Source organism: Malaclemys terrapin, chromosome 1, assembly GCF_027887155.1.
Source record: "Malaclemys terrapin pileata isolate rMalTer1 chromosome 1, rMalTer1.hap1, whole genome shotgun sequence".
In the NCBI taxonomy this organism is placed as follows: domain Eukaryota; kingdom Metazoa; phylum Chordata; order Testudines; family Emydidae; genus Malaclemys; species Malaclemys terrapin.
In genome coordinates this window covers 192229927-192243487 of record NC_071505.1, presented here as the reverse complement: position 1 = coordinate 192243487, position 13561 = coordinate 192229927, and the positions used below count along the sequence as shown (strand labels likewise).

Below are 13561 nucleotides of genomic sequence, written 5' to 3'. Positions count from 1 at the left end.
TCCAGGGAGAAATTTAAATTTCATTTTTTGTCCAGTATGCGTGTTTGTTGGAGTAGGTTACACATTTCTAAATGAGGTTTCAAAACTTGTAAGGATAGACTTACTTCTGAGGCTTTGGTTACCAGTTTAAACAAAACAAATCTGCCAACTAAAAATCATAGGTTGTAACTGACAACACTTTAGAATAAATCAAAAAAGCTATTTGTCATTATTTATGCTCATTCTTTGCATTTCTCTCAGATTGAAAATAAATATAAATGAAGGCTATTTTACATTTACTTATAAACAGTTTCACATCCAGGCTTTTAATGTTGCAGTTGTTTGGGTTTCAAACAATGCAGGGGAATATTTGTTTGACTACAGCTGCTTTAAATGAAAAGTTTAAGAATTCTGAAAACATCTATTGGCCTCAAAATCCACACTCCTTAGCATTCTAACTATGCTGACCTAACTCTCAGGGTAGACACAGCTAGGCCAACAGAAAACTCCCTCAATTTACCTAGCTACTGTCACTCGGGAAGGTGTAATTCCTACAGCAACTGTAGTCTGCGTCTACACTATGGGGTTACAGCACCATTGCCATACCACTGCAGCACCAATATGGTTGATAGGGCTTTTGTCTTAAGAAAGTGGCTGGTCAATAACATTGGTCACAGGTTCCCAAAGGGTAGAAAGCTCAGGTACTCAAAACCGAGTCAGGCCTATATGGCGATAAGCAGTTGACATATATAGAATGGTTTACTCAGGTCCTGGTCTAAGATTGGAAGAATTGTGATTTGAGCAAGAGGCATAACACCTTCGTGTATTCTTTTGGGAGACCAGAAAGGGGACTGAGGTGCAGCTAACCCTGTAGCCCCAATAATGAAGTATCTGAGCACATTACAATTTTTTATGTACTTACCCTCAACACTCCATGAGGTAGAGCAGTTCTACAATAGTGAACTGAGGCACAGAAACATTAAGTGACTTGCCCCAGGTCACACAGGAAGTCTGCAGCAAAGCAGGGAACTGAACTCCCAAATCCCAAACTTGCACCCTAACTACTCAAAACCATCTTTCCTCTCACTTATATTGCATTTGTATTACAACAGCACCTATAGAAACCCAATCAAGTTCACAGCCCCATCATACTAGACTCTGGGCATGTAGACTAAAAAAGAGTCCATGATCCAAACAGCTTACAATCTAAATAGACAACAAATGGGAGAATATTATCCCTATGAAGGAACTGAGGTACCAAGGTCTTTGTGTACATGGAGAACTTTACCAGAACTATTATATCAATATAACTTCATGTGAGGACACTTGGAACAACATTGGCCATTTTTAAACTGAAGAAAAAAAAAAATCCACTGTTTTTCCAAATAAAAGTGTCTACATGGGGAGTTATATCAGTATACCAATACTGATAAATTTCTCTGTATAGATGAGTCAAAAGAGATTAAGTGACATGTGTAGTTGAGAAAGCCTGAAGCATGGGGCTTGGTATGAGGCCTAAGGCCTACGTCAGGCCCTGCTGATATAAAGCAAAGTTAGCAAGAGTCAGGCTTTGAGAAAAAGTCAGGCCCTCTTACAAAACAGATGGTTGCTTGTAGGTTCGCTGTCTGATACACGAACTTGGCAAGAACAGGGCTGGCATTACAAAAATACAAACACTCCTAAGAAGTGCTAGACACAGGATACTTGGATAAATACATTGCAGAAAGGTAGTACCAGAACACCCTAATATCAGGTTATGGCAGGGGTCCCCAACGCAGTGCCTGCAGGCACAATGACGCCCGCCGGGGCGTCTAAGTGCACCCGCGTACTGGCTGGCGGATGAGCATCCGCCAAATTGCCGCCGAGAAGCATTTCGGCGGTGACTCCTCTGGATGACGTTGCTTCTCGCCAGCATTTTGGCAGCAATGCCTATTGACGTTGCCACTTGTTGGCGGCATTTTGGCAGATGCTCGTCCACCGCCACAGTCCTCCGTGGCTCATCGTCTGGTTGGGGACCACTGAGTTATGGTATAAATATACTCTGCGAAGATGATACAGTGACATACTGACCCCTCCTAAAGATAAGGTCAGGATGACAGGATGATGGATAGATATGTTTTGATTGAGCCAACATGTACAAGGTAAAGGGTGGTAGCTAACCACGTCCGAGGGGCAACTTATTTATATCAGTGTATAAAAAGGGTCACAGAGGGGGTGTCTTTGTCCAGCCTATGGGGGAGTCAAAGGCCACCGCTCACTAAGCCAAATCCATTGTAACAGGCATACAGGTTCTAGTGTAACTGTAGATGTTGATCCAGGGAGCTAGGATAATAAACCTGGCCAAGCGCCTTCGCCACTGAACCAAGTCTGTGGTCTTCCAGGGAAGTTCGATAAAGTCTGCTTCCGGGCTATCTGGCCAGAGAGAATACAGATGCAGCCAAAAACTGACAACAACATGCCCATGGTCACAAAATAAGTCTGGCAAAATCAGGAATTCAACTCATATCTCCCAATTTGCAGTCTAGTGCCTTAACTGCAAGACAATCCTTCCTTTCTACAGGAATGCATATTTAGTTACAGAAAAAACTGTAGCTCAAACAAACCAAGCTGCTAGATCCTGGCTCCAATGACTTCAATGGGTCTCTTCACAGTGTAAAATTAAGCCTCTGCAGAATTGCAGCCAAACACCACATAGCTGAAGCAACTCAAAGACACCTCATTAAGAAAGCAAAGTTGAACCTGACATGGAAAATTAATGCTGAATTTAAGCTTTAATTCTCAGATCATACTAAGAGGTTGCATGCATGTAATCCTAATAAAATATCCATATTATTCTTGCGAACATATGGTTCTCTGTTAGGACAAGAGTGAGAAATATTGCAGCATGAAATATACACGCTTCTGCTCAACAGGGCTCCAAAAGAATGTTCCCAGCCATCCAAGCAAAATATAAGGGGGGGGGGGGGGGGGGGGGAGTGAAACAGTCCAAATGACCAAGTAAAGCAGACAAGAGGAAATAGCAAACATTTTACTTTGTAACTTCCCACGTCAGTTTACATACCTGTTTTACGTTTGTTTGAAGAACGCTTTCTAAATTTCTCACGAACCTAAAAATAAAGAAAATTTTATTTTTTGCATAGCAAGCAATAAAAATCACAACGCACAAACCATAGGCAACATAATTCCTCTAAGCAATAGTGATTTAACTGGTTCTAAAGCAGTTTACGTTTATTTAACTTTGCTAAGGACTTTTTAAGGTCTGTCACCAGGGATTTGGAGCAATCAAATTTTTGAATTGCTCCGCTCCAGAACCAATAGTGACTGTTCCAGCTCCGCTCCAGCTCCGGGCAAAAACCTGCAGCTCCACTGCTCCGCACTCTGCTCCAAAGCCCTGTCTGTCACCACTTTTCTCACTCTTTGCTGTACTAAGGTATCAAGGAATAGTAATAGTGCTAGAAAACTTTGCTTTCAAATAACAAAAGAAAAAACACACTCTGTGGACACAGCCACAAAGATTATTCCTGTCCTTCTACTCTGAATGCAAACATTTTTAATCCCACTGTGATGGGTTGGATCACAGAAACCCCCTTTTGGGGCATCAGTTGGCAGCCCAGACTACTTCTGCCCCTGCTTTCCTGCCCTGGAAGCTTGGGACTTCAGTGCCCTGCCTGGTTTGAGCCAGACCCACTAGCCTGCTGCAAACCCAGACCCAGGTCTGAACTATGTCCCCTAACAGCTGTAGGCTTAATTGAAAGCAGCTTAAGAAGCGTTCCTGTCTCTTAGGGTACACTACCAGCCGGATCAGCGGGCAGTGATGGGATCCATCCAGCGGGGATCCATTTATCGCATCTAGTCTAGACGCAATAAATCGACCCCCAAGCGCTCTCCCATCGACTCCTGTACTCGGCGAGAGACACAGGCAGAGTCGACAGGGGTGGAGGAAGGGGGACGGCAGCAGTCGACTCACCGCAGTGAAGACACCGCTGTAAGTCGATCTAAGTACGTCGACTTCAGCTATGTTAGTCACGTAGCTGAAGTTGCTTAACTTAGATCAGTTCCCCTGCCAGCATAGACCAGGGCTAACACTCAGATGCCCAACTTCCAATGGGGTCCAAACCCCAAATAAATCCGTTTTACCCTGTATAAAGCTTATGCAGGGTAAACTCAAATTGTTTGCCCTCTATAACACTGATAGAGAGGTATGCACAGCTGTTACACCCCCCCCCCCCCCCAGTATACTCTGGGTTAACTAATAAGTAAAAAATGATTAAATGCAGAAAGTAGAATTTAAGTGGTTCCAAGTAATAGCAGACAGAACAAAGTGAATTACCAAGCAAAATAAAACAAAACAAAAACATCCAAGCCTATGCCTAATACAGTATGAAAACTGAATACCGATAAAACCTCACCCTCAGGGGTGTTCCAGTAAGCTTCCTTTCACAGACTAGTCTCCTTCTAGTCTGGATCCAGCAATCACTCACACCCCCTGTAATTACTGTCCTTTGTTCCAGTTTCTTTCAGGTATCCTTGGGAGTGGAGAGGCTCTCCCTTGAGCCAGCTGAAGACAAAATGGAGGGGTCTCCCCCAGGCTTAAATAGACTTCCTTTTGTGGGTGGAGACGCCCTCCTCTCTCCTATGCAAAGTCCAGCTCCAAGATGGAGTTTTGGAGTTACCTGGGCAAGTCACATGTCCATGCATGACTCAGTTTTTACAGGCAGCAGCCATTGCCCACATGCTATCTTGAATGTCTCCAGGAAGACTTTTGTGGATTGGAGCCTTCCAAGATCCATTGTTCGTTATGTGTTTTTTGATTAGGCACTTAATTTGCACATTCCTTTCCTCAAGAAGATGACCAAATGCTATACTAAGGCTACTTAAAAATCAAGCAAGTACACAACCAATATTCATAATTTTTAATACAAAAATGATTCATCCATACAAATAGGATGAATAGATTCAATAGATTATAATCTTCAGAAATAGGTTACATGGCATATGTAGCATAAAACATATTCCAGTTATGTCATATATACATTCATAAGCATAGTGCACCCCATAAGGCTTTATGGAAATATCACACCCACTTTCAACATGAATGGTCTTACTATTTTCTTTGAGTAGAACTGGATGAATCTGCTTCAGGTCTGGTCTACACTACAGACCTATACTGGTATAACTAAGTCACTCAGGGATGAAAAATCCACACCCCTGAGCAACTAAGTTATACCAACTTAACCCCCTATGTAGACAGCGCTATGGGAGAAGCTCTCCCACTGACATAGTTACCGCCTCTTGGGTAGAGAGTTTAACTACACCAATGGGAGAGCTCTCTTGTGTTGGCTTAAAGTCTTCATTAAAGCACTACAGCGATGCAACTGCACCAATGCAGGGTTTCAAGTGTAGACTTGCCCTTTGAAATCAATCAACACTACTCCTCATTTACTCCTGGGGGGAATTCTGCACAGAATATTGTTTCAGATTCCTGTGGGTGAACACATTTCACAGAGTGATCACTCTGTATCTGATCTCTCAGGGCTTGGCTATAGTGCTCTGAGTCTGCGGCTAGAGCACTCCTGGTACTCCACCTCGGCAAGAGGAATAACGTCTGATGCGTCTTGGCTGAGACGCCCCAGCGTCAGTGTGAACAAGGTATTGCATTACTGCACTCTGACTTCCGGAAACATCCCATAATCCCCTTAAGTCAAGTGGCCACTCTTGTAATTGTTTTAACTCGGCTGTAGGAATGCGCATATGCCCTTTCAAAGCTCAGTTTCTGACAGCCAGCATGCTCATCTGTTCCGAGACAAAGCAAACATTACTTAGGAATGTTGCTTGCTGTCAGTGTGTGAGAGAGAGAGAGGCGGGGGGGGGGGGAGAGTCTGAACTTACAAGACAGCATGCTGACACTCAGCACCCCAAAAACCCAATCTCCCTCCCCCCCACATACAGACAACACACTCCCTGTTACAGTCCACCCCACCACCCCCCGCATTTGAAAAGCATGTTGCAGCCATTTGAATGCTGGGATAGTTGTCCATAATGCACCGCTCCCAATGCTGCTGCAAGTGCTGCAAATGGGGCCATGCCAGTGCGCTTGCACCTGTCAGTGTGGACAGACTGCAGCACTTTCTCTACTGCGCTCTCCAAAGGCTGGTTTAACTCAAAGCACTCTACAGCCAAGCCCTCAGTTCTTATAGAAAATCTGCACAAACACCTTCAAAGGTCTGTAACCTTTAGTTCAAACTTTGCTTGACAATAAAAATCATGGACTGAATAGAGACACTGAATTTATGGCTCATTACAACCATCTATAACCCATTACCAACCGCAAAATAAGCTGCCTTTCCCCCTCCCTTTTCCCTCCTCCCCATGACTGGAAGGGTGTTAACAAGCCACTTCACCTTGAATGGTCCCTTGAAATGTTTTAACTACTTAGAGAATTTTTTCACTTCAAGGTCCCAGAAACAAAGACAAGGTTTTCATCTCGAGGCCAAGAGACCAAAAACATCAAGACACTTGATCACAGCCTTGGATAGACCAAGAAACTACTGACACTTGATCTTAGCTCAGAGAGCCGTATTTAGCGTGTTAGAGCACATTAAATCAGCCCCGGGCACCCTAACTCCTGAGGTGTCCACACTGGCAAGGCACTTAGAGTGCCTGGATGCTGCAGCTGGAGTGCTCTTGGTAATCCACCTCCACAAGATGCATAAAGCTTGCTGCGCCCTGGCTGAAACACCTGGGTGTCAGTGTGGATGCAGTGCATCACTGCGCTGTGACTGGCCTCCGGAAACGTCCCATAATCCCCTGAAGTCAAGTGGCCACTGATCATTGTTTTGAACTGGGCTGCAGGCATGTGGATATCCCCTTTCAAAGCTTCGTTTCTGACAGCCAGCATGCTCATCTGCTCCGGGACACAAAGCAAACCATTACCGTGGAATGCTGCTGCTGCTGAGACAGGCATTTGTGTGGGTGGGTGGAAGGGTCTGCTGCTGTCTGAACTTCTAAGACAGCATGCTGACACACACTCTGCCCCCCAAAACACACTGTCTCTCCCCCACATACACACAACACATGCTCTGAGTGTGGAGAAGCAAATGGCGATCGCTCTATGGAAGCTTGCAACGCTAGCTGGCCCTGCACCTCAGAGACATTCCGCATAGCTGTCTGCAGCTCCTGTTTCAGTTTCAGGTTACAATGCTGCAGAGATTTCAGCTCTTAGTCTTTCCTCTGCCGTATCACCTCACTTTTGGCCCTGATAATGAAAAAAGCATCCTTCACCATCTGTAATTGTGGGAAACTCTTTCTTCTCCTTTAACTCCTCAGTAAGCTTGTCCAACTCTTCTTGGAGCTGGGAGATTCAAGCCTGCTTTGCTATGTGCAGACTTTGCAGCTGATACTTTAGTAGCCTCTTTTCTTCTTTCTTCAGTTCCCACTTTTAGTCTCACCTCCGAAAGCAGCTGCGCAGCCACAGGGAGACTGGCACCCATATCCTGCCGTTGGCCAAAAAGCCTCAGAGCTTGTCTGCACTCCTCTATTCCAGATGCAGCAGCTGCTTCTGTGTGGTGCTGTACCGTCTGTCCATAGTGTCTTTCACTTCCTGTTTTGGCTGGTTGATGGCATCTGTCAGTCACATTAATTCTGTCCAACTGCCCTTTGTGAAAAGCCTCCATAGAGAGCTATAGTTCTAGCCCAGGTTCTTCCTGTTTCAGCTCCCAGGAACTTCTCCTGTCAACCAGTTTCCTCTTCCCCTTAGCTGCCTGGTGACCATCATCCTGGCACTTCTTGGATTAAAGTGCTTGAAAGGGAATGGAGTCTTACTCAGGAGAAACTTCGTGTTAGCACTCAAGAGGCCCAACATGCAAAGGTGCAGCGCCAGCACTTGGATGGGCAGACAATGTTTAAAAATACTCCAAGCTTTGGAAGACAGTAAACCTGAACAAGATGGAGTTTGTCACAAACCCCACTGTGAGAAATCGCCCCAGGAGAACTCCCAGGCAAAGTGGGAATGTTCTTGATGTGTTATTTGAATGCTGAGTAGGGAGTATTAACCTGGGAAGGTTGCAGGGGAGTTTTGCTGGGACTGCCTGCACTGGGGAAGGGAGGATACCTAAGCATGTAACATGAGAACCCAGGAAGGGGGTTGGAGGCCAGGTAACACCTCTGCCAGGGAAACTGGACAAAGGACACAAAGGCTGGAGAGGAGCCGGGGAAAGGGCAGAAAGGAGAGGGCGGAAGAGAGTTTCAGTTTTTGAAGCTGGCTGGGAAATAAAGAGGGGAGCCCCGACCAACAGGGCTGTGGCTTCCCTGGGGCCCCCAGATGGACCTAACTAGAGGGGGTCCTGTTGTCTGTATCAGCAAGACCTGTTTTGGACTGTGTTCCTGTCATCAAAATAAACCTTCCGTTTTACTGGCTAGCTGAGAGTCATGGTATATCGCAGGAAGCCAGGGGTGCAGGGCCTGGTCTCCCCCCCACACTCCGTGACAGGGGTTTTTTTTGCCTTTCAGGCTTCAGATGTTGTATTTACTGCTCACAGAAGAGGCTCCAGGAAGGAAGATATTATGGATAGTGAGCGATCAGCTGTTGTGACCTGCATGGGATGTGCCACATTTGTTTGTACAGACAGCTTCTATCCTCTGGGAGAAAGACAAAGTGCAAGCTGGTCTTCAATTTGGAAGAGAAGGTTAAAGGACTAGAGACCCAAGTATTAACCCTGCATTGCATCAGAGAAAATTAACATTTTCTGGATAGAAGTCAGCGTTTGGTACTGCAGGCACAGCATGCTGAAGAATCAGAGAGGGCACTGCAGAACGGGGAAGAAAATTGGCAGCATGTGACCTCCAGAAGAAACAAGAAGAGAACCCATGAACCCCCAATGCTGATAAGTGGTAAGAAACCGTTTTCAGGCTTGAGTGGGTCACTGCAGACTATGTGGCTCTGGGAAGAGGATAAAGGAGTCTGAGGCACAAGTATTGTTCTCGTCCATCCTCCCCGTTGAAGAAAAAGGTCCAGGTAGGGACCATCGAATTGTGGAGGTAAATGCGTGGTTGCACAGGCGGTGTCAGAGAGAGGGTTTGGATTCTTCAAGCATGGGATGTTCCACGAAGAAGGATTACTAGGGAGAAATAGGATCCACATAACAGAGAGGGAAGAGCATCTTTGCAGGAAGGCTTGCTAACCTAATGAGGAGGGCTTTAAAACTAGGTTCGCTGGGGGATGGAGACCTAAGCTCTGAGGTAAGTGAAGAAGTGGGATACTGGGAGGAAACACAAGGAAGAGAGTGCAACAGAAGAGGCCTCCCAATTCTTACTGAGAAAGTAGGACAATCGGCTAGTTATCTTAGACGCCTGTACACGAACACAAAAAGCTGGTAAACAAACAGGAAGAATTGGAAGTCTTGGCACAGTCAAGGAACTATGATGTGATTGGAACAACACAGACTCAGTGGGGTAACTCACATGACTGGAGCACTGTCATGGATGGGTATAAACTGTTCAGGAAGTACAGGAGGGGGAGAAAAGATGGAGGAGTTGCACTGTATGTAAGAGCAGTATGACTGCTCAGAGCTCCAGTATGAAACTGGAGAAAAGCCTGTTGAGAGTCTTTGGGTTAAGTTTAGAGGCAAGAGCAACAAGGGTGATGTCATGGTGGGCATCTGCTATAGACCACCAGACGAGGCTTTCTTCAGACAACTAACAGAAGTTTCCAGATTGCATGCCCTAGTTCTCATGGGGGACTTCAATCACTTTGACATCTGCTAGGACAGCAATACAGCAGTGCACAGACAATCCAGGAAGTTTTTGAAGAGTGTTGGGGACAACTTCCTGGAGCAAGTGCTAGCGGTATCAACTAGGGGCCATGCTTCTCACAAACAAGGAAGAATCGGTAGGGGGCATAGAAGTGGGTGGCAACCTGGGCAGCAGTGACCGTGAGATAGTCTAGTTCAGGATCCTGACAAAAGAAAGAAAGGAGAGCAGCAGAATACAGACCCTGGACTTCAGAAAAACAGACTGACTCCCTCAAGGAACAGATGGTCAGGATTCCCTGCGAGGCGAATATGAGGGGGAAAGGAGTCCAGCAGAGCTGGCTGTATTTTAAAGAAGCCTTATTGAGGGTGCCGGAACAAACCATCCTGATGTGCAGAAAGAATAGCAAATATGGCCAGCGACCAGCTTTGCTTAACAGTGAAATCTGTGAGCTTAAACACAAAAAGAAAGCTTATAAGAAGTGGAAACTTGGACAGATGACTAGAGAGGAGTATAAAAATATTGCTCTAGCATGCAAGGGTGTAATCAGAAAGGCCAACGCACAATTGGAGTTGCAGCTAGCAAGGGATGTGAAGAGTAACCAGAAGGGTTTCTACAGGTATGTTAGCAACAAGAAGGTGGGATAGGCAACCTAGTGACAGATTATGTGGGAAAAGCTGAAGTACTCAATGCTTTTTTTGCCTCGGTCTTCACAGACAAGGTCAGCTCCCAGACTGCTGCACTGGGCAGCACAGTATGGGGAGGAGGTGAGCAGCCCTCATTGGTGAAAGAACAGGTTAAGGACTATTTAGAAAAGTTGGACATGCACAAGTCCATGGGACCGGATCTAATGCACCTGAGAGTGCTGAGGAAGTTGGCTGATGAGATTGCAGAGCCATTGGCCACTAATTTGAAAACTCGTGACAATCAGGTCCCGGACAGTTGGAAGAAGGCAAGTATAGTGCCTATCTTTAAAAAAAAAGAAGAAGGAGAATCCGGGGAACTACAAATCAGTCTCACCTAAGTCCCTGGAAAAATCATGGAACAGGTCCTCGAGGAATCCATTTTGAAGCACTTGGAGGAGAGAAAGGTGATCAGGAACAGTCAACAGGGATTCACCAAGGGCAAGTCATGCCAGACCAACCTGATTGCCTTCTATGATGAGATAACTGGTTCTGTGGATATGGGGAAAGTAGTGGACGTGATATATCTTGACTTTAGCAAAGCTTTTGATATGGTCTCCCACAGTATTCTTGCCAGTAAGTTTAAAAAGTATGGATTGGATGAATGGACTATAAGGTGGATAGAAAGCTGGATAGATTGTCAGGCTCAATGGGTAGTGATCAACAGCTCAATGTCTAATTGGCAGCCACTATCAAGCGGAGTGCCCCAGGGGTCTGCCCTGGTGTCACATTATTGACTTAAACTGGGACCATATAGAACATGGTTGCAACCAAAGTCGTGTAATGGCACCAAATCTTGTATAAAGGGGGTCAAATGAGGTGTCTACAGTTATAGTTTGTTGGTTATGATGCTATCTATATGTGTGGATCAATTTTGTAGTTGAAGTTATGAATATTGGCTCTATACTGTCTGTATTTCAAACTTATGTTATGCTTCTGGGAGACATCCCAGACAAGTTGGTGTTAGCTCTGCCTAGCCTGCTTGATGGCCCATTAAGGACCATCAGCTATACAACTGACCCATTGAGAGAAGGCAGATAAGCCTTGTAACTCAGACAAGTATACAGGGACCTGCCCATGTAACTGCAGACTCCATTTTGCTGTAATTTTCCACAGTAAGAATAAAGAGGTGTTCTTACACCTGGAAAAGACTATAAAAGACTGATTCCTCATCTCCATCTTGTCTTCAATCCTGCTTCCTACTTCTGGAGGGACTTTGCTACAAATGGAAGCTCTACACAAAGGACTGAATCACCCATCCCAACTGGGGATGTACTCCAGAGACTTGATTTAAACCTGCAGTTTATTTCATCCCTGCTTCAAGCCTGAACCAAAAACTTCCCCATTACTGTATGTAATTGATTCCATTTAACCAATTCTAGCTCTCATCTATATCTTTTTCCTTTTATGAATAAACCTTTAGATTTTAGATTCTGAAGGATTGGCAACAGCTTGATTTGTGGGTAAGATCTGATTTGTATATTGACCTGGGTCTGGGGATTGGTTCTTTGGGATTGAGAGAACCTTTTTTCTTTTACTGGGGCATTGGTTTTCATATCCATTTGTCCCCCATAACGAGTGGCACTGGTGGGGATACTGGGAAACTGGAGTGTCTAAGGGAATTGCTTATGTGACTTGTGGTTAGCCAGTGGGATGAGACCAAAGTCCTCTTTGGCTGGCTGGTTTGGTTTGCCTTAGAGGTGAAAAAAAACTCCAGCCTTGGGCTGTAATTGCCCTGTTTTAAGCGATTTGTCCTGAATTGACACTCTCAGTTGGGTCCCACCAGAACCAGCATTGTTACACCTGGGGCCAGTTTTATTCAACATCTTCATTAATGATCTAGATGATGAGATGGATTGCACCCTCAGCAAGTTCGCAGATGACACTAAATTGGGGGGAGAGGTAGATACGCTGGAGGGTAGGGATAGGGTCCAGAGTGACCTAGACAAATTGGAGGATTGGGCTAAAAGAAATCTGATTAGGTTCAACAAGGACAAGTGCAGAGTCCTGCACTTAGGACAGAAGAATCCCATGCACTGCTACAGGCTGGGGACCGACTGGCTAAGCGGTAGTTCTGCAGAAAAGGACCCGGGGATTACAGTGGATAAGAAGCTGGATATCAGTCAACAGTGTGCCCTTGTTGCCAAGAAGGCTAACGGCATATCGGGCTGGATTAGTAGGAGCCTTGCCAGCAGATAGAGGGAAGTGATTATTCCCATCTATTTGGAACTGGTGAGGCCACATCTGGAGTATTGTGTCCAGTTTTGGGCCCCCCACTACAAAAAGGATGTGGACAAATTGGAGAGTCTAGCAGATGGCAACAAAAATGATAAGAGGGCTGGGGCACATTACTTATGAGGAGAGGCTGAGGGAACTGGGGTTCTTTAGTCCACAGAAGAGAAGAATGAGGGGGGATTTGATAGCAGCCTTCAACTACCTGAAGGGGGGATCCAAAGAGGATGGAGCTAGGCTGTTCAGTGGTGGCAGATGACAAAACAAGGACCAATGGTCTCAAGTTGCAGGGAGGGAGATCTAGGTTGGATATTAGGAAAAACTATTTCACTAGGAGGGTGGTGAAGCACTGAAACGGGTTACCTAGGGAGGTGGTGGAATCTGCATCCTTAGACGTTTTTAAGGCCCAGCTTGACAAAGCCCTGGCTGGGATGATTTAGTTGGGGTTGGTCCTACTTTGAGCAGGGGATTGGACTAGATGACCTCCTGAGGTCTCTTCCAATCCTAATCTTCTATGATTCTATTATTCTTAGACTTTGAACTGCACAGCTTTTCACATGCACTACTCTCACTAGGGCTGGCGCCCTAGGCAAAACTGCCACCTTGCGCCCCCACCCCCCAGCAGCTCCCCGCCCCCACTCCGACCTGAAGCGCCCCCCCCCCCCCCCCACGGCAGTTCCCCCCCCCCCGGGGAACCGTGCGGCAGCTCCCCACCCCAGCTCACCTCTGCTCTGCCTCTTCCCTGAGCACACCACCCTCCTCTAATTCTCCACCCAGGCTTGTGGCACCAAACAGCTGATTAGCGCTGCAAGCCTGGGAGGCAGGAGAAGTGGAGCGGTGACCGTGCGCTCGGGGAGGAACGCTGTAAAAATAAATAAAATTGGGGGCACTGCTTTTTTACGCCCCCAAATCTTGGTGCC

The 13561-nt window shown here is 45.9% G+C and overlaps 1 protein-coding gene across 3 annotated transcripts in view; it reads right to left on the bottom strand.

Moving 5' to 3' along the window:
- TTC3 (tetratricopeptide repeat domain 3) overlaps nucleotides 1-13561 on the bottom strand; it is a 137556-nt gene that overhangs the window by 119345 nt on the left and 4650 nt on the right. For all 3 annotated transcript variants that reach the window (XM_054048969.1, XM_054048987.1, XM_054048978.1), the window contains exon 3: nucleotides 3041-3086. In XM_054048969.1, the coding sequence (XP_053904944.1) occupies nucleotides 3041-3086 (46 nt within the window). The remainder of the gene's footprint in view (nucleotides 1-3040; nucleotides 3087-13561) is intronic.